The 22,099-nt window shown below is 48.2% G+C and overlaps 1 gene segment (V, D, J or C); it reads right to left on the bottom strand.

The window, feature by feature from the left end:
- LOC102158332 overlaps positions 1 to 15,492 on the bottom strand; it is a 247,703-nt gene extending 232,211 nt beyond the window's left edge. Inside the window, 1 exon segment of the C gene segment in view lies at positions 15,167 to 15,492. Coding sequence covers positions 15,167 to 15,429 — 263 coding nt within the window.

Below are 22,099 nucleotides of genomic sequence, written 5' to 3'. Positions count from 1 at the left end.
AAATGGAGAGCAGAGCGATACACTCACACGAATACAGACAACCAGCCTTTGACAAAGAAGCAAAGGCAAATGGAAATAGTGTGTTCAGTCAGTGGTGCTTAAGCAACTGGACATCCCATGTCCAAAAAGGGAAATAAAAGTCACCGAACATAGACCCTCAAAAAAGAGGACCTCAAAATGAACCACAGGCCCACGTGCAAAATGCAAAATTATAAAACTCCTAGAAGAAAACAGAGACGAAACCATAGATGACCTTTGACTTGATGATGATTTAGCAGGTAAACTATCAGTGGCATGGTCCATTAAATTAATCATTGAGCAGCTGGACTTCTTTGACATTTATAAAACTTTTCTCTTCAGAAGACAGTCATGGGATTGGAAAGTGAAGCCACATATCTGGAGAAGATATTTTACCTATACTCATCTGGTGTGGGACTGTTATCCAAAATGGGCAAGTAACTCTGGTTTTTGGTATGTTTATTTGTTTTGGTCACCTGGGCCAGGGCACATGGACTTCCCAGGCCGGGGATCGGCTCTGAGCCATAGTTGTGACCTAAGCCACAGCTGTGGCAAGCCCAGACCCTGAACCCGCTGTAGCTGGCTGGGGAGTGCACCCGCATCCCAGCGCTCCCATTGCGCCACAGCAGGAACTCCTGCAAAGAAGTCTTAAGATTCAGGAAGAAAACAGACAGTCTGATACACAAATGGGTGAGAGCCCTGAACAGACACTGCTCCAAAGAAGACACGCCCAGGGCAGATGAGAATGGGGAGGAAGCTCCACATCTCGTGTCTCGGGGACAAACAAGCAAATCAACACAGGCGTATTGCTACACACCTAGGAGTCTGCCCCCAGCACAGAAAACGGACCACGAGCACTGCTGCCAAGGATGTGGAGGGACAGGGATGCGCATTCACTCCTGCAGGGACTGCATCATGGGATGTCCAACTTGGGGGATGGTTTGGCCATGACGTACAAAAGAAAACTTATTTTTACCATATCATCCAGTAACCCTGCTCTTTGGTGTTTATCCAAAGGAACTGAAAAGTCCCCCATCACTGGACCCTCCACGTAAGCCTTGGTGCAAAGACATTCTGTGTCTCCAAATGAGAAGCAGTGGGGAGTTCCCGTCGTGGCGCACTGGTTAACGAATCCAACCAGGAACCATGAGGTTGTGGGTTTGATCCCTGGCCTTGCTCAGTGGGTTAGGGATCCGGCGTTGCCGTGGGCTGTGGTGTAGGTCGCAGACACGGCTCGGATGCCTTGTTGCTGTGGCTCTGTTGTAGGCCGGCGGCTACATCTCCGATTCACCCCCCAGCCTGGGAATGTCCATGTGCCTTGGGAGCGGCCCTAGAAAAGGCAAAAAAAAAAAAAAAAAAAAAAGACACACAAATGAGAAGCAGTGGGACATAGAGTTTCCCTGAGACATTTCCCCTTGGGCTGTAGTGAGTGACATGGGGACAGAGGAGAGTGGAGGAGACCCCATCAGGCTCTGCTGGAGGAAGAGCCTGGGCCCATGGTGTCAGCAGAAGCGGGAACAGATGTCACAGGCTGAGCCTGAACAAGCAGCAGCTGGGGAACCTGCCTCCTGTCAGACAAGGAGGACGCTTGTCTAAGGTCCCCAGGACCTGGAGCTCTGTGTGAGCCAGGAGGGTGAGGAGCGAGGGGACCCGGCCAAGGTGCAGACTGTCCCGAGGGCTGCCTTCTGCGGCCCCACAGCTGAAGCAGAGCAACCCCCGGTCCGTCCTTCCCCTCTTCATCCTCGGAGGATGAAGATTTTCATCTTCATGCAAATGACAGCCCCTCTGCCCCACTGCTGACACCTCAGTGGGCCCTGCATCAGGTCCCTCTGCCTGAGAGGATAACTGAGGGCAGGACAGGCAGCAGTGATGGGGGCTGGGGACCAGGGGGATCTCAGGAAGGCCTCTAAGAGCTGCCCGGGTCACTGAGGCCTGTGCTGACCAAACAGTGAAAGGGGACCAGGAGGGGACACAGTTCACTGGGGCAGGTCTGAGCCTGTCTTTGGCCAAACTGACAAAGGCAGCAGCTGACCTGACAGAGGATGGCTCTGCCCAGGGAGTCCCTGGCTGGGGGACAGCAGGTTTTGGTCTCCCTTGCCCCCTGGCCTGGAGCACTGTGGGACCATCGAGGCTGTCCTCCCAGGCTACACAGTAATACTCAGCCTCAACTCAGCCTGGAGCCCAGTGATGGTCAGGGTGCCTGAGCTGCCAGACTTGGAGCCAGAGAACTGATCCGGGACCCCCGAGGGTCGATTGCTGTTACCATCAATGATGGTTCTGGGGGCCTTTCCTGGGAGCTGCTGGGACCAGTTCACAGTATTACCACTTCCGATGTTGCTGCTGCTCCCAGTGCAGGAGAGGGTGACCCTCTGGCCCAGGGACCCAGATGTGGAGAGCAGCTGAGTCAGCACAGCCTGGGCCCAGGATCCTGGAAGCAGGAGAGACAGAGAGGCTGATTCTGGGGTGCAGACACAAGAGGAGGAAGCAGGGCCCAGGGCTGTTCCCAGGCCCCTTCCCCATCCTTGTCCCCAGTCACCTGTGCAGTGAGCCGGAAAAGAGAGGAGCAGAGGGGACCAGGCCCGAGGGCTGCCTTCTGTGGCCCCACAGCTGAAGCAGAGCCACCTCCAGTCTGTCCTTCCCTTCTAACTCAGAGAAAGGGAGGGGCCCTGCATGCAAATGACAGCCACCCATCTCTCTGACCCCTCACTGGGCCCCAAGTCAGGTGTCTCTGCCTGAGTGTGGCCTGGGGTGGGCAGAGGAGGGGCTGATTGGGGCCCAAGGGTGGGGAGGGCCCAGCTGGGAGCCTTGCATAGGGCACCAGGCAGTGCCAGGTGGCTGGTCTCAGCTCTCATCTCCCCAGGCCCTCAGGAATGGACCCCAAGCACCCCCTGGTGTCCAGGCCCAGACACAGCCAGTGACCTGGTGACCAGAGCCCCTCAGGGACAACTCCTGCCCCCTACTCTGAGCACTGTGCCCTGCCTTAGGGACAAGCCAGGCAACCCTTTGTGTCCCCAGTCCCCTCAGGGCTGTCTTTGTGCTTCCCTCAGACTCCTCAGGATGAGTCTGACCAGGGCACCCTTGGCTGCTCAGGGGTCAGGACTGAGGGGGCTTCTGGGGCACAGATTCCTCTGAGATCAGGATCAAGTCAGAGCAGTGATGGCTTCCTGGAGGCAGGTCCCCTTCTGTGCAGGGTGCCTGGTCCCTTCCTCTGTGTGGCTCCTCCTTGGAGGCCAGAGCCCTCCTTCCTGTGTGGCCCTCAGCTCTGAGGAGAAGGGGGCTCTTCTGTGTAGAGACGTGACATTGCGGGAGGATGGCCTTAGGTGTTCCTGGAAGCTGGTGCCGAGGAAGCCGTCGCTGTCTTTCAGTATTTCCCCACACTTGCTCTCTAGTGTTACCAATGCAGACCCCCCCCTTTTAGCCCCACCCCCAGCGTATGGAAGTTTGGGGGCCGGGGATCAAATCTGAGCCACATCTGTGAACTGTACCATAACTGTGGCAAAACTGGATCCTTAACCCCTGGCGCCACAGTGGGAACTCATAGATTTTTCAATAAGATGACTCCCTCCCTGGAATCTTTTCTGCAGGCACAGGGCACAGTGTGCAGGCAGCCAGGCCTACTAATCTTCTTCACAACATTTTGCTTGAAAGTCTGACTGGCTCTGAGCATTGTCTTTTGCCAAATGAGTCCAATATGTGGTGCTGTTAGGGTCCTCCATCCCAAACAGGGCGTTTGAAATAAATATAGTTTATACCCAAGAATGAGCGCCATTGGGGCGGTTTAAAAATGAGACACATTGATATTCTTTTATCTGAAAAATTGTGCACTCTACATCATCCTTTTGTTTAGACGTTCACTTTAACCAAATACAAACAAACAAACACAGACAGACCTCACCAAAAATTACCTTAAGATCACACCTTAGGAGTTCCCGTCGTGGCGCAGTAGTTAACGAATCCGACTAGGAACCATGAGGTTGCGGGTTCGATCCCTGCCCTTGCTCAGTGGGTTAACGATCCAGCGTTGCCGTGAGCTGTGGTGTAGGTTGCAGACGCGGCTGGGATCCTGCGTTGCTGTTGCTGTGACGTAGGCTGGTGGCTACAGCTCCGATTGGACCCCTAGCCTGGGAACCTCCATATGCCGCGGGAGTGGCCCAAGAAATAGCAAAAAGACCAAAAAAAAAAAAAAGATCACACCTTAAAAATCACTGATCCGAGGATTAAGATGGTTGAATAGAAGGACTGGAGCTCAACTTCTCTCCTAAAAACAACAAAATTTACAACCAAATACCGAGCAATCTTCAACCAAATGGACCGGGAACTTTCAAAAAGAGATCCTACTCCAGAAGACAAAGAGGAGGCCACATCAAGAGGTGGGAGGGGCGATTATGTGATACAAGCAACCCCATACCTCCCAGGTGGGAAGCCCCACAGACTGCAAACTAACTGGTTCCCAGAGACTCACCTACAGGAGTGAGAGTTCTGAGCCCCACATCAAACCCCCATGCGTGGGGATCTGGCACTGGGAGAAAGAGCCCCCGGAGCATCTGGCATTGAAGGCCAGTGGGGCTTGTGCACAGGATCTCCACGGGACTGGGGGAAACGGAGACCCCATTCTTAGAAGGCGCACACAGACTTTCACGTGCACTGGCTCCCAGGGCAAAGCAAAGTCTCCATAGGAATGTGGGTCAACCCTGACCGCAGTTCTTGGAGGACCTCCTGGGAAAACAGGGGTGAATGTGTCTTGTTGTGGGGGAAGGACATTGGAAGCAAAGCTCTCTGGAATGTTCAGCTGCGTGCCTTTCTCTGGAAGTGGCCATTTGGGGAAAATCCGGCCCCACGCATCAGCACTGAGAAGCCCCAGGGCAACCAACAATCCAGGTGGGATCACAGCCCACCCATCAGTAAACAGGCTGCCTAAAGACACCCCCCGCCCAGGCACACAGTGCCCCTACTCTCATCCAGAGACAAAGCCCCACCCACCAGAGGGATAGGAATCAGCTCCTCCTACCAGTGGGCAGGCATCAGTCCCTCCCATCAGGAAGCCTACAGCAAGCCCCCATACTGACTTCAGCCACAAGGGGGGCAGACAGCAGAAGTAACAGAGGCTACAACTCTATTATCTGTAAAAAGGTCACCACACCAAAACTCTGTAAAAATGAAAAGACAGAGAACTTTAACACAGATGAGGGAGAAAGGACAAAGCCCAGAAAATCAGCAAAGTCATCAGGAGATTCTCAGCCTCCAGGAAAACGACTTCAAATTGTTGATGTTGAAGATGATGCAAGACATTGGAAATAAACTGTAACTGAAGGCAAAAATGGGTAATTTACAGGAAACAATGAGCAAAGAAATACAAGATATAAAACTTCAGCAAGAAGAGATGCAAAATACAATAACTGAAGTAAAAAATTCATTAGAAGCAGCTGGTAACAGAATACAGGAGGCAGAAGAATGACTAAGCGAGGTGTAGGATAGACTAATGGAAATTACAAATGAAGAACTGAAAAGAGAAAAAAGATTGAAAACAAATGAAGAGAGCCTTAGAGACCTCTGGGACAATGTTAAACACACCAACATCCATATTATAGGGGTGCCAGAAACAGAGAGAAGGGGACAGAAAAAATACTCGATGAGATAATAGCTCAAAACTTCCCTAACATGGGAAAGGAACACCCACTTGAATCCAGGAAGCACAGCGAGTCCCATATAAAATAAACCAAGGAGGCACACCCCAAGACACACATTAATCAAACTGACCAAAATTAAGGACAAAGAGAAAATCTTGAAAGCAGCTAAGGAAAAGAAAGTAATAACAAACAAGGGAACCCCGATAAGGTTATTGGCAGATTTTTCAGCAGAAACTCTGCAGGCCAGAAGGGAGTGGCATGCTATGCTCAATGTGATGAAAGGAAAAAACCTCCAACCAAGATTACTTTCCCCAGCAAGGCTCTCATTCAGATTTGAAGGAGAAATCACAACCTTCACAGATAAGCAAAAGCTGAGAGTACTCAACACCTTTAGAACAAATACTAAAAGAACTTCTCTAGGCAGAAAAGAAGCAGCAACAGGAAACAAAAATACCACAAATGACAAGGCTCACCAGTAGAGGTATATATACGGTAAAGATATGAAATCATCCACATGCAGTTATGCCACCGAAATCAGAAATCAAGAGAAGAGGGGGGTACAAATGCAGGACACTGGAGTTGCACCTGCAACTAAGAGACCAACGACTTAAAACAATCTCTGATATATATAGACTCATATCAAAACTTCAGAATAAATCAAACCAAAAATCTATAACTGATACACAAACAACTAAGAAAAATCAAATACAACACTAAAGATAGTCATTGAACCACAAGAGGAGAGAAGAAGAGAAGAGGAAGAAAAAAGAGCAACAAAAACAAATCCAAAGAAATATATAACATGGCAATAAGAACATACATATCAATAATTACCTTCAATGTTAATGGACTAACCACCCCAACCAAAAGACATAGACCGGATGAACGGATACAAAAACAAGACCGATGTATATGCTGTCTTCAAGAGACCCACTTCACTCCTAGGGACACATACAAATTGAAAGTGAGCGGATGGAAGAAAAGAGTCCATGCAAACGGGAATCAAAACAAAGCTGGAGTAGCAATGCCCATATCTGACAAAATAGACTTTAAAATAAAGAATATTTTAAGAGACAAGGAAGGTCACTACCTAACGATCAAAGGATCAATCCAAGAAGAAGATATAACAATGTTAGATATCTCTGCACCCAACCTAGGTTCACCACAATATATAAGGCAACTGCTAACAACCTTAAAAGGACAAATCAACCATAACACAATCATAGTGGGGGACTTTAACGCCCCACTTACAGCAACGGACAGATCATCCAGACAGAAAATCAAAAAGGAAACACAGGCCCTGAATGAAGCATTAGACCAGATGGACTGAATAGGTATTTATAGGACATTCTATCCAAAAGCAGCAGAGTACATATTCTTCTCAAGTGCACATGGAACATTCTCTAAGATGGATCACATCCTGGGCTACAAATCCAACTCTGATAACTTTAAGAAAATTGAAATCATGTCAAGCATCTTTTCCGACCACAGCACTATACGGCTGGACATCAACAACAAGAAAAAACTGCAAAAATCACAAACACGTGGAGACTCAACAACATGCTGCTAAACAGCCAATGGATCCCTGAAGAAATCAAAGAGGAAATTGAATAATACCTAGAAGCAAATGACAACAAAGATACGACCCTCCAAAACCTATGGGATGCAGCAAAAGCCATTCTAAGAGGAAAGTTTATAGCAATACAAGCCCACCTCAGGAAACAAGAAAAAGTTCAAATACACAAGCTAACTTTACATCTAAGGCAACTCAAGAGAGAAGAACAGACAAGACCTAAAGTTAGCAGAAGGAAAGAAATCATAAAGATCAGAGTAGAAATCAATGAAATAGAAACGAAGAAAACCATAGAAAAGATCAAGGAAACGAAAAGTTGGTTCTTTGAAAAGATCGACCAGATTGATAATCCCTTAGCCAGACTTATCAAGTAAAAAAGAGAGAAGACTCAAATGAATAAAATTGGAAGTGAAAAAGGAGAAGTAACAACGGACATCACAGAAATACAACGCATCAAAGGGGCTACTCTATGCAAATATACGCCAATAAAACAGAAAACCTAGAAGAAATGGACAAATGCTGAGAAAGGTACAATCTTCCAAGACTAAACCCAGATGAAATAGAAAAGATGAATGGACCAATCGCAAGAACTGAAATGGAAACCATGATCAAAAAACTTCCAACTGGGAGTTCCCGTCATGGCGCAGTGGTTAACGAATCCAACTAGGAACCATGAGGTTGTGGGTTCCGTCCCTGCCCTTGCTCAGTGGGTTAATGATCTGGCGTTGCCGTGAACTGTGGTGTAGGTTGCAGATGCTTCTTGGATCCTGCATTGCTGTGGCTCTGGCATAGGCCAGCGGCTACAGCTCCGATTAGACCCCTAGCCTGGGAACCTCCATATGCTGCGGAAGTGGCCCAAAGAAATAGCAAAAAGACAAAAAAAATAAACAAAAAAAAAAACTTCCAACAAACAAAAAGTCCAGGACCAGTGGCTTCACAGGCACATTCTATCAAACAGTTAGAGAAGAGCTAATACCTATCCTTCTGAAATTATTTCAAAAAACTGGGGAGTTCCCGTCGTGGCGCAGTGGTTAACGAATCCGACTAGGAACCATGAGGTTGCGGGTTCGGTCCCTGCCCTTGCTCAGTGGGTTAATGATCCGGCGTTGCCGTGAGCTGTGGTGTAGGTTGCAGACGCGGCTCGGATCCCACGTTGCTGTGGCTCTGGCGTAGGCTGGTGGCTACAGCTCCGATTCGACCCCTAGCCTGGGAACCTCCATATGCCGCGGGAGCAGCCCAAGAAAATGGCAAAAAGACAAAAAAAAAAAACTGCAGAGGAAGGAACACTCCCAAACTCATTCTATGAGGCCACGATCACCCTGGTACCAAAACCAGAAAAAGATACCACAAGAAAAGAAAACTCCAGGCCAATTTCACTGACGAACATCAATGCAAAAATCCTCCACCAAATACTAGCAAACCACATCCAACAATATATTAAAAGGATTATATACATGATGATCAAGTGGGATTTATTCCAGGATGCAAGCGTTCTTCCCTATCGGCAAATCATTCAGTGTGATACACCACATTAACAAACTAAAGAATAAAAACCATATGATCCTCTCAATGGATGCAGAAAAACCCTTTGATAAAATCCAACACCCATTTCTGATAAAAGCCCTTCAGAAAGTGGGCATAGAGGGAACCTACCTCAACATAATAAAGACCATATACGACAAGCCCAGAGCTAACATCAATCTCAGTGGTGAAAAGCTGAAGGAGTTCCCGCTGAGAGCGGGAATAAGACAAGGATGTCCACTCTCGCCACGACTCTTCAACATAGTTTTGGAAGTCCTAGCCACAGCCATCAGAGAAGTAAAAGAAATAAAAGGAATCCAAATTGGACAGGAAGAAGTAAAACTGTCACTATTTGCAGATGACTTGATACTATACCTAGAGAATCCTAAAGACTCCACCAGAACACTGTTAGAGCTCATCCATGAATTGGGCAAAGTCACAGGATACAAAATTAAGACGCAGGGATCAATGGCATTTCTATAGACTAACAATGAAAGCTCAGAAAAGAAATTAGGGAAGCAATCCCGTTTACCATCACATCCAAAAGAGTAAAATACCTAGGGAGTTCCCATCATGGCGCAGTGGTTAACGAATCCGACTAGGAACCATGAGGTTGCGGGTTTGGTCCCTGCCCTTGCTCAGTGGGTTAACGATCTGGCGTTGCCGTGAGCTGTGGTGTAGGTTGCAGACGCGGCTCAGATCCCACGTTGCTGTGGCTCTGGCATAGGCCGGTGGCTACAGCTCCGATTCAACCCCTAGCCTGGGAACCTCCATATGCCACGGGAGCAGCCCAAGAAATAGCAACAACAACAACAAAAGACAAAAGACAAAAAAATAAAAAAATTTAAAAAATAAACTAAAATACCTAGGAGTAAACCTACCTAAAGAGACAAAAGATCTGTACTCTGAAAACTTTAAGACACTGATGAAAGAAATCAAAGATGACACAAAGAGATGGAAAGACATACCATGCTCTTGGATTGGATGAGTCAATGGTATCAAAATGACCATACTACCCAAGGCAATCTACAGATTCAATGCAATCCCTATCAAATACCAAGGACGTTTTTCACAGAACTCGAGCAAAACATGTTAAAGTTTGTTTGGAAGCACAAAAGACTCAGACTAGCCAAAGACATCCTGAAAAAGAAAAATAGAGTTGGAGGAATCAGGCTCCCTGACTTCAGATGATACTACAAAGCAACAGTCATCAAAAGCATATGGTACTGGTGCAAAGATAGAAATATAGATGCGTGGAACAGGATAAAAAGCCCACGCATCTACGGCCAACTAATCTATGACAAAGGAGGCAAGAATATACATTCAATGGAGAAAAGACAGTCTGTTCAGTAAATGGTGCTGGGAAAACTGGACAGCCACATGGAAAAGAATGAAATTAGAACACTCCCTAACACCATACACAAAAATAAACTCCAAATGGATAAAAGACCTAGATATAAGACCAGACACTATAAAACACTTAGAGGAAAACATAGGCCAAATGCTCTCTGACATAAACGACAGCAACATCTTCTCAGATCCACCTCTTAGAGTGATGTCAGTAAAAGCAAAAATAAACAAATGGGACTTAATCAAACCTAAAAGTTTCTGCACAGCCAAGGAAGCCCTAAACAAAATGAAAAGACAACCCACAGAATGGGAGAACATCTTTGCAAATGAATCGACTGACAAGGGGTTAATCTCCAACATTTATGAACACCTCCTACCGCTCCATACCAAAAAAGCAACCATCCCCATCAAAAAAGTGGGCAGAAGATCTAAACAGACACTTCTCCAAAGAAGACATACAGATGGCGAAAAAACGCATGAAAAGATGTTCAACATCACTCATTATTAGAGAAATGCACATCAAAACCACTCTGAGGTACCACCTTATACCTGCCAGAAAGGCCATCATCAAAAAGTCCACAAACAGTAAGTGGGAAGAGGGTGTGGAGAAAAAGGAACCCTGTTACACTGTTGGTGGGATTGTAACTTGGTGCAACCACTGTGGAAAGCAGTAAGGAGATGCCTCAGAAATCTCAAAATAGAACTATCATTTGATCTAGCAATCCCACTCCTGGGCATCTATCCAGAGGAAACCATGACTTGCAAAGACTACATGCACTCCGATGTTCGTTGCAGCACTCTTTTCAATAGCCAAGACATGGAAACAACCTAAGTGTCCAGAGGAGTGGATTCAGAAGATGTGGTCCACATACACGGTGGAATATTACTCGGCCGTTAAAAGGAATGAAGTGCCGGTGTTTTTAGCAACATGGATGGACCTAGAAATTATCATGCTAAGTGAAGTCAGTCAGACAATGAGACACCGACACGGAATGCTATCACTGACATGTGGAGTCTGAAAAAAGGACAGAGTGAACCTCTTTGCCGAACAGACACTGACTCACAGACTTTGAAAAACTTATGCTTTCCAAAGGAGACGGTTCGGGGGCTAGAGGGATGCGCTGGGGTTGTGGGATGGAAATCCTATAAAACTGGTTTGTGGTGATCATTGTACACCTATAAATGTAATACATTCATTGAGTAATAACAAAAAATAAAATAAATTTTAAAAAATCACTGATCCCAGGGAGCTCCCTGGTGGCTCAGCAGTTTAAGCATCTGGCATTGTCACTGGTGTGATGAGGTTTCAATCCCTGGCCCACCCGGTCATAGACCAAGAAATAAAAAACAAAAATAAAAATCATTGGTTTCATTTACCAGAAGAAACAAACCCGGACATTTTTATATGACTGTAAAAACTGTGAAATTATATGCAGCCTACATGTAAGTGAATTTACTTGAGGAGTGTTGGGGTGGAAAAGAACAATCTGATTGCAGTTTGTCCCTCTCTGAGGTTCCATGTTTCAGAATGTGGTGTTTGAGTGCATCATGGGAAAAGAAATTGCAAACAAAACCTTGATGAAACCTATACTTTCCTAGAGGCATACAGTTCTGCAAAATCCTGTCAAAGATAAGAAGTTAGGAGTTCCTGGAGTTCCCGTCGTGGCGCAGTGGTTAACGAATCCGACTAGGAACCATGAGGTTGCGGGTTCGATCCCTGCCCTTGCTCACTGGGTGAACGATCCAGCGTTGCCGTGAGCTGTGGTGTAGGTCGCAGACGCGGCTCGGATCCCGCGTTGCTGTGGCTCTGGCATAGGCTGGCAGCTATAGCTCCGATTGGACCCCTAGCCTGGGAACTTCCATATGCCAAGGGAGCGGCCCAGGAAATGGCAGAAAGACAAAAAAAAAAAAAAAAAAAGAAAAAAAAGGAGTTAGGAGTTCCTGTTGTCAGCGAACATGATCCCGACTTCTGTCCCCGAGAATGTGGGTACAATCCCTGGCCTCACTCAGTGGGTTAGGGATCCAGAGTTGCTTTGAGCTGTGGTGTAGGTCGCAGACAGGGCTCCGATTAGCCTCCTAGCCTGAGAACTTCCATATACCCCAGGGCTGGTCCTAAAATAAGACAGAAAGACAAATACATATATATATATGTAGATAGATAGATAGATAGATAGATATAGATATATATACATACACATACATACATATACAGTAAGACATTAATGGCTATAGAAAAAGTAAATACCACAGTGTTGCCCTAAATAGTAGATAAAAAAAAGCAAAAAATAGAAAAAGTAGAGAACTTTACCATGAAACCACTTAACAGAAAAATCACAACATGCCAATAGTCTGAATGAGAATTCCCACACACAAACACCCCTCCAACCCCAGTGCTGCCCCACCTCATTTTTTTTTCTTTTTTTGGCCACTGCTGGGCATGTGGACTTCCCAGGCAAGGGATCAGATCCCAGCCATAGTGGCAAATAAGTCCCAACTTTCAGCAACAGAACTATCTTAACCCACAGTGCGGGAGGGGCATCAAAACTGTCCCAGGGCTCCCAAGACTCTGATGAATCCCATTGTCCCTCAGTGGGAACTCCTGAATGACAATTTCTAACCACCCCCCAATTTGTTTTCTTTCTTTTTTTCTTTTTTCTTTTTCTTTTCTTTTTTTTTTTTTTTTTTTTTTTGTGGTCTTTCAGGGCTGCATATGGCCATAAGAAAGTTCCCAGGCTAGGGGTCGAATCAGAGCTGTAGCTGGCAGCCCACACCACAGCCATAACAACTCGGGATCTAAGTCACATCTGTGACCTACGCCACAGTTCACTGCAACCCTGGATCCTTAACCCACTGAGCAAGGCCAGGGATTGAACCAGCAAAGCAACCTCATGGATACTACTCGGGTTCCTTACCACTGAGCCAAGTCAGGAACTCCTCTACCAAATTTTCTAAGATCTCCTGTGTCCACCTGCCCCGTGGAGGAGAAGCTAGTCAGGCAGATGAGTTCCCTCCCCCTAAGGGTCCCTTCTTGTTCCTGGGATGAGGCCCCTGGAGAGTGATGCTCTGAGGTTGCCTCCTGTGTGGGCCCTGCATTGAAGTACCTTCGATGGGAAAATACCCAAGCCTGAAAGCAGGAGTCGCTTCCAGGAGGCACAGCTTCGGATTCCCCATCAAGTCAGTGATCTGAGGCCCAAGCCTCAGATTTGCAGTCAGGGGAGCGTATTCCCATCCCTGAGCACCCTCTGCTCACAGCGCCCAGAACTGCCCTGGGGCAAACATGAGATTAAACCGAACTGGTTCTGGAGTTCTCGTCCTGGTTCAGTGGTAATGAACCCAAGTATCCATGAGGACATGGGTTCAATCTCCGGCCTCGTTTAGTGGGTTAAGGATCCGGCGTTGCTGTGAGCTGTGGTGTAGCTCCCAGACTTGGCTCTGATCCTGCATTGCTCTGGTTGGATGTGGGCTGGAGGCTACAGCTCAGATTCGACCCCTAGCCTAGGAACCTCCATATACCAAGGGTGTGGCCCTAAAAAGCAAAAAAAGCAAAAAAAAAAAAAAAAAAAAAAAAGAAACTTAAGAAAAAGAAGCTGTTCAAATCCAGTCTCCAGGATTGTGCAAATGTCTAGAATGTGGCCCTGACAGCTGAGACGTAATTTGTTAGTATCCACAGTCCCTTGGTGTTTCCTGGCAGGAGACCATAGGCTCCGATTGTCCCCAGAAGTCCTGAGGATTGATCTGCATCCACTGGGCGCATCCCCCCTGAGTTGCGTGTCTCCCAGCATGCATTGCACACCGGACCTGTTGTGCCCTTTGGGGGAGAAGCCGTGGCTGCTACACAATGTCTCCTCCTTGCCACGGGGGCACAACCTCCAGAGGGTCAGTTGAGGGAGACGCTGGGTTTCAGAGCCAGGTGGGTGACCTTGACTAAATGATCTCTTCTTGACACAACCCAATTATATGGACATAAGCACACGCATATGGATGTATATAGAATATCTAAATATAGATATGTAATTACACACATGTGAGTGTAATCCTAACATATCTCTGCAAATATTGCTCTTCCGTCACGTTTTGAATGACCTCACCATGATAGCTTTCTAATTTCATTTTCTATAGCGAGGAAAGGAAATAACCCCAAATTTTATCTTTATGCTTCTCCTCGCAGTCATAGCCTGTGCTTGAGGTCTCAGGGAACATCCCAGAAGTGACACAGCCCCAGCTCTGTCCTCGAGTCCTGCCCCCAGGTGAGTCTGCACAGCAGTGCTGCCAGGATGTCCAGAGCCACTTCTAAATAATAACATGTCCTCTGGTAGCTCAGACATGTCTCTAGAGAGTGAGGATTGGGACATTCCTCCTGACTTCTAATCAGAAGTTGAAATCGAGTGACAGTTTTCTCCCATGGCTTCAGATGTTGAATCTGTTCCTGAGGATTCTGAAGTTCTGAGTGTTCCTGGGGGAGTGATTGCGTCCTGGGATGTTAAGGTGATTGGGCTGAACTGTACAGGGCAATTCTCAGGGTGATTTTGTAGCAGTTGGGGTGGAGGTTACACCTCTGGAACATGGATGTCCTTACATTGTTGGGGGGCATTTGTTGACCTGAGATTCACACACGCCAAACCAAGGTTCTGACCCAGTAGCTTGAGAAATTGTGTTTCCAGCAAGCTCCCGCTGCTGCTTCCGTTCTGATGTTAAATTAATACGAATGTATCTGTGCTGTCCAATGAATGGTGAGGGCATATGTGTTTGTGCTGTTTGAATAGGAAGACTCTTGCTGGTAGTAGAGGGGTCTCTGAGGCTCAGTGTTGGTTGATGAAATTGGGAGCTGTGCCCCCTCCCCAGTATGACAGGCAGAGAGGGGTCCCCTTGGAGAAGTGGCCACACCCCCGAGGAGACTGGAGGAGGCCCTTGGCCATGAACCCCTGGACAGGAGATGGGGCCGGAGCCTCCCTCGCCCTGGTGGTGCTGACTGTCCCCACCCTCCCTCTGCCTCTCCTGCCTCTAAGGGCTGAGCCCTCTGAGCACAGGAGGAGGTTTGGGTCCCACTTCCCCATGGGTTTACATCACTGTGGCATTAGCACTACTTTTCTCCAGAGCACAGAAATAGTCGGCCTCGTCCTCAGCCTGGGCCCCCGTGATGGTGAGGGTGGCTTTGTTCCCAGAGATGGCTCCAGAGAAGCGACTGGGGACCCCAGTCGGGCGGCTGTTTGTTTGGTAGATCAGCTGTCGGGGAGGCTGGCCTGGTGTCTGCTGGTACCAGCCGGGGTAGTTACTAGTAGTGACTGACCCAGAGCTAAAGGCACAGGTGAGTGTGACGGTCCCTCCAGGAGACACTGACATCGCCGGCTCCTGGATCACAGTCTGAGAATCCACCCCTAAAATGACAGGAGAGAGACAGGGATTGCCATGGTGTCAAGGTCCTGAGAGTGTCCCGCAGGTGCCTCCCAAGGATGCAGAGCCCCTGCCCTTGGCTTGAGCTGATAACGAGGAGCAAAGCAGAAGCACCGTCTAGGCCATGGTGGGGACACTCCTGGGATGCGGCCTCCTCAGCCTCCTGGGCTGGATGGTGGGGCCCTCGGGCCTTTTGATGCCTCCCAGAGCCATGAGGGGGGGCAGGGCCTTCATGCAAATCAGCTCCCCCCCCCCCCGTCCCTTCCCAGTGTCACCTGATGTCCCCTGGGGGAGGTCTTGAAGGGGGCAGATGCTGGGACATCCCACAGACCAAGGACAGCACAGGGATGAGACACTGAGGGGTAGGGGTGACGTCCCTCACCCATCGTGCTGCCCTGACTCCTGTGAGCTCAGTCCTCAGTCCCTGCCCTGGAGCCTGAGGGCAGAAGGAGGAGCTGGGCTGTCCTCTCCTCCTGGCCCAGGAATGGAGCTCATGCCACCCTCCCCCATCCCTGGGCTGTTTCCTGCTTCCTCAGTGAAGGGCCTGCTGGGCTTCTCAGTGGGAGCTCAGCCTCCCTCCCCCTCAGCACTGGGTCCCCTGGGACATTGCTAAGGCTGGGTTCATCCCTGACTAAGTGCTGAACCCTGTCACTGGAAGATGGTGGGGACTGAGGCTGGGGGGTCGGCAACAGGTCAAGCTGCACATCCAGGCTGGGGTGACAGCATCCTTGTCTAAGAAGCATCTGGTTACGGAGGAACTTTAATTTTACTGTAGGCGTATTTCCTTGCATGAGAAAATGAGTTTACAGTTTTTTTATTTTTAACATATATATTAAAAATATTTATAGAAAAATCTAGACATTTCAAGGGCAGATCCATGACCATGTGACACTTGCCACTGGAAGGAGGGCGAGAAGTTTGGAGAAAGAAAGGATGCCCCACCGGAGCACCCAGATGACAGGAGCAGCAGGCACTGCAAATGTCCCCAGACCCACATCCGGTCACCTCCCCCACAGGACACCCGGGTCCAGTGAGTGAGGAGGTGAAGGAGGAATCCAGGTCCTGCGGAGGAGCCCAGAGCCTGCTTGTGAGGCTCAAGGGTTGGTGTGGAGACAGAGAGTCCCTGCCCAGGGTCCCTCATCCTCTGTCCAGGTAGCATGCAGGTCACCATCCTCAAGGACATTCATCTCTGCTGCATGATTGTCCCCCTGACGTTGCCTGAAGAGCAGGGCTGGGCAGTGACTGGGTGACAGCGGAGGAGGATGTCAGAGGCACGTGTGTTCCTCAGAGCTGAGGGCTTGTGGGGCTCCTGGGGGCCCAGGGGCAGGACAGTCACACTTGAGTGAGGACACAGCTGCTCACTAAGCCCGGAGCCAGTGGAGTATGTCCCCAGGCTGCCTGGCCCAGGACCCTGAGCTCTCAGGACAGTCCCCCAGCGCCCCCTGCTGGGCTCAGACCCACCTCACAGCCCCAGCCTCCTGGAAGGGCTTTGTGGCATTGCCAATGGATCTTTCTGATGTCACCGCCCAGGGCAGTAGAATGGGGCCCCTCAGGGCAGTGTGGGCTGAAACATTCCTTTCCCAGGTCCCTCATGACCTCCTTCAGGTAAATGGAAGGCTGGGTACCTGATAGTTCAGGATTTCCTGATGTGTGAATTGGCTTCCCCTTTGGTCCTGGGGTCAATACCAGAATGTAACCACCTTGAGCCATGTTTAAAGCTGGAAGGTATCCAGAGTCCCCAGTGCTGTCCCACGCCTGGAGAAGCTTCCAGGAAGTTTTGTGTGGTTGCCCTGTTTTGTTTTGTGTTTATTACTTAATCAATTTCATTACATTTATAGTTATGCAATGATTACCACAACCAAATTTTATAGCATTTCCATCCCAAACCCTCAGTGCACCCCCCTCACCCCTCCCAGTGGTTGCCGTGTTTCAAAGGCCTCCTGTGAAGAGTCTTCCCTCTGCATGTCTTCACTCTTCATTTATTTATTTATTTATTTATTTGGTCTTTTTAGGGCTGTACTGGCAGCATATGTAAGTTCCCAAGCTAGGGGTTGAATCAGAGCCTCAGCTGCCGGCCTAAACCACAACCATAGCAATGCCAGATCCCAGTGGAGTCTGCGACCTACACCACAGCTCAGGGCAACGCCGGATCCTAATCCCACTGGGTGAGGCCAGAGGTTGATCCTGCATCCTCATGGTTCCTAGTCAGATTCATTTCTGCTGGAGCAAGATGGGAACTCCGCATCTTCACTCTCTCTCTTTTCTTTTTTTTTTTTTTTTTTTTTTGTAATTTCTTGGGCCACTCCCGCGGCATATGGAGGTTCCCAGGCTAGGGGCCTAATCAGAGCTGTAGCCGCCAGCCTATTCCAGGGCCACAGCAACATGGAATCCGAGCCACGTCTGCGACCTACACCACAGCTCACGGCAATGCCGGATCCTTAACCCACTGAGCAAGGCCAGGACTGGAACCCGCAACCTCATGGTTACTAGTCGGATTCGTTAACCACTGAGCCATGACGGGAACTCCCGCATCTTCACTCTTATGTCTGAGTTTGCCTTGAGAATATGACACTATCACGAGAAATCCTCTCCATCCTTCATGGCTTCGGTGGTTCTCATTCACACTTATTGCAGATTCTTTTCTTTGGACTCTGATTTGGACTATTTTTGCAATTTTTTCAATACAGAGATTGACACCTAAAGAATATCACACTAAATGGACCCTTCATATTGTTAAAGGTTCTTTCTCCATTTCTGGCCTAAGAAACACCTACTCCCTCTCTCTCCATCCACACTGGCATCAAGCAAGTTCATTTCTGAAGAATTCCATGAAGTTTGTGGGGGGGTGGATTTAAAAGGTGGAGTTCGAAGTACCTCACAGTCTATGGAACATCACCCCAAACAAAGGACCAGAGAGGGAAACGTGGGAAAGGCCATGGGGTGAACGTGGAGAAAGTGCGTGCGTGGCGGGGCCTCCATGAGCCTTAGAGATGAGGCCGTTAATGACTCAGCTGGACAGGAGGAGCTGCTCAGAGTTGAAGCTGAAGAGAAAGGGAGACACCCAGCATCCTGGAGGTGTCAGGGTCCAGGGCGGGAGCACGAAGCCTGGACCAAGAGAGGGACATGCAGGGGGTGGCAGAGGCCCCCGGGTCTCCCAGGGCACAGAGGCTGGACCTCGGCTTCCTTGTCATCGTAGCCAGGACCCGCGCGGGCTGGTTTGTACCTGGGCACAGAGGGATTCTGTCTGCCGTGGGAGACCAGTCAGGAGAGGAGACGTGTTCATGGACCCCATAAAGGTGGCCCAGGAGGAGAGCATGTGACACTGTCTGGAACCAATAGCACACACAAGTGCCAGCAGAAGCCAAAGCCGAGCTAGTGGTGGTCACAGGCAGGGATATTTTTATAAATTATTTGATTTATTATTGTCTGTCTTATTTTTTCGTATGTTTTATTCATATTTTTATCTCAACATATTTATATTATATATCACAGACATTGATATATAATAGATTTACATTTGTAATCTAGTTATTTTATTTTATTTATATGGTCTTATATTTTTTATTTGATTTATGTTTGTTTATAGTCATCTGAGTCTTCAGAAAAATTGACTGCCTCTTAGCAGGTAGACTCATTCTGACCTGTAGGGAAGTGATGTGAAATTAAACACATGTGAGTTATTTCAAGTTATGGAAATGTTGAAGAACAAGACTCTGACAGGCTGAGATTCTTCTCTCATGTCCCCATCTGCCTGTGTCACTGTGAAGAGCACTGCTTTGCCAGTTGAGACAGGAGAGCCTCATCCTCAGGCTTCAGCTCAGAGATGAGCAGAAGCCCTGCATAGGCCGAGGCATCTTTGGCCACAGAGACGCAGTTGGGGACCCCGGAGTCCTGGAGCCTGAGTAGAACCTCAGCAAGTACTGGGGAGGGCTCCCTGGCTTCTGCTGGTACCAGGATATGTGGTAGCTGCCAACACTGGAGCCACCGCTCAGGGTGCAGATGAGCCTGGCTGATGCTCCAGGAGAAGCAGAGAGGGAGGGCGGCTGCGTCAGCACAGCCTGGGAGAGGGACCCTGCAGACACAGACACAAGGGGGACATGGGGCAGGAGCTGCACCAGAGACAGCAAGACTCTGAGCCCCAGGGGCTGACGCAGGCTGGGCACTGACCCCTGGGCCCCCAGGCCTGTCCCTACCTGTGCAGTGACAGAGGAGCCTCTGCCCATGCAAATGGGGGTCCAGCCAGCGAGGGCCCTGCCCTCGCTGGGCCCTCGTGCTGGGGCTCAGCTCCCAGCCCAGATTCAGGAATGGAGGAGGGCCTACCCCTTGGGAGCCCCTGGGAGGAAGCACCTGCTGACACCACGCAAGTCCCTGCTCAGGGGACTCTGGCAGCAGAGAGGTCCCCGCACGGAGTCCCCACCAGGGAGCACAGGCCCCGCCCCGAGGCCCATCTCTTGGGAGGAAAGGGTCCTCCCTGGGGAGGTGTGCAGGGGCCATAGGCCAGTCCCACACCGCCCCCTGCAGGTCACAGGGTGTGACCTGACTGTGGCCTCACTGGTTCTCAGCTGCCCTGGTCTCTGACTCCATCCACACATTCAGGGTCTGGTTCCCAGATGCAGGAATTCGCTTCCGCTGAATTTGACCCCATGAGGTCTTCATTTCCAGAAGGAGCCCTGGTCCATGGAAGGCACAAAGCTGTGCATATGCGACCTTTGAACGTTGCAGCCCCCTTCCCAGAGTTCGGTCTAGGAAAGTTTACTGTGCCACGCGTGCGTTCCTGCAGAGGTGTCCGCGAAAAGGGGACAGTGGGTTGGTATAAAGGACATGTGAGTGCTGTTCGGGGCAATGCTTTAGGTGGAGAGCTTTTCAGCGATAAGTATGACATCATCTCGGAAATGTCAAAGTTCAGCAAACATGTGAAATCTCATGAATGATAGCAGAATGTGGATAGAAATTAGACTGAACTGTAAAAACACAAGTGTGTGGTAGGCATACCATTTCCCCGGGCCCAGTGGGATGTGTTTCATGAGGCATGAGTGAGTGTTATCTCCCTGAGATGGACGTTTTCCCTAGCCGGGTCATGTAGTGCTTGTCTCGACCTTGTCTTAGAGATCATACAGTTTGTCTCTGTGAAAAACAAACATGTCCACATCAGCCTTCTCTCTTCTTCTTCTTTTTTTTTTTTTTTTTTTTTTTGGCTTTTTGCCTTTTCTATGGCCTCTTCCTGTGGCATTTGGAAGTTCCCAGGCTAGGGGTCGAATAGGAGCTGTAGCTGCCAGCCTATGCCAGAGCCACAGCAATGCGGGAGCCAAGCTGCGTCTGCAACCTACACCAGAGTTCACCGCATCACCAGATCCTTAACCCACTGAGCGAGGCCAGGGATCGAACCGGCAACCTCATGGTTCCTAGTCGGATTCGTTTTCGCTGAGGCACAACGGGAACTCCCTTTTGCCCACTTTTAATCAGATTATTTGTTATTTAATTGGGTTCCTATCATTGTTGGGTTGTGGCTGTTTTTTTAAATATTCTGTACATGAACTTCTTATCAGATATATGATTTGCAAATATTTTCCTGTATTCTGTATGTTGCTTTTTCAGTTTGTTGATTTTATCCTCTGAGGAACAGAAGTTTTTAAGTTTAACATAGTCCCTTTTGTCTATTTGGGGGTTTGTTGCTTGTGCTTTAGGCGTCATATCCAAGAAGCAGTCAGCAAATACAGTGTCATGAGGTTTAGTCCCTGCTTTCTTCTAGAAGTTTTATAGTTCTAGGTTTTACATTTTCTTCTAGAAAGTTTTATAATTCTAGGTTTTACATTTAGGTCTTTAGTTCATTTTGAGTTAATTTTTTTATATGAGGGTCTAAATTCATTCTTTTGCATGTGGATATCCAATTTTCCCAACACCGTTTGTTGAAGAGACTCTCCTTTTGCCATTAAATGCTGATTGAAGATCATTTGACCATATGTGGGAGAGTTTATATCTGGACTATCTGTTCTGTTATATTGGTCTATATGTCTGTTTTTATGCTAGCACTATGCTGTTTTGATTAACGTAGTTTTGAAATATGTTTGGAATCAGGGAATATGATTCCTCCAACATTCACTCTTTTTTTCTCTTTTCTGACCACACCCATGACATATGGAAGTTCCTGGGCCAGGGAGCAAACCCAGACCACAGCAGCAGCCTGAGCTACTGCAGGGACAACCCCAGATCCTTAACCTGCTGCACCCCAAGAGAACTCCCTTTGTCTCTTTTTTTCAATGTTGTTTTGGCTATTCTGGGTCTCTTGTGATTCTATATGAATTTTAGAATGGGCTTTTCTGTCTGGAAAAAATATCATTGGAATCTTTATAAAAGATTTCATTGAATCTGTGGTTTTCTGTGGTTAACATTGACGTCTCAGAAATAGTAAGCTTTCCAGTCAAAGAACAATGAAGGTCTTTCCATTTGCTGATATCTAATTTATTTCAAAAATGTTTTGTAGTTTTCGGTGTATAAATCTTTTACTTCCTTGGTTGAGTTTATTCCTAAGTAGTTTATTCTTTTTGATGCAATTGTAAGTGGAATTGTTTTCTTAATTTCCTCTTCATATTGTTCATTATTAATGTTCAGAAACCCAACA

Source organism: Sus scrofa, chromosome 14 (genome assembly GCF_000003025.6).
Source record: "Sus scrofa isolate TJ Tabasco breed Duroc chromosome 14, Sscrofa11.1, whole genome shotgun sequence".
Classification (NCBI taxonomy): Eukaryota; Metazoa; Chordata; class Mammalia; order Artiodactyla; family Suidae; genus Sus; species Sus scrofa.
Note: the sequence above shows the minus strand (reverse complement) of the source record. Positions and strands in the feature narration are given on the sequence as shown.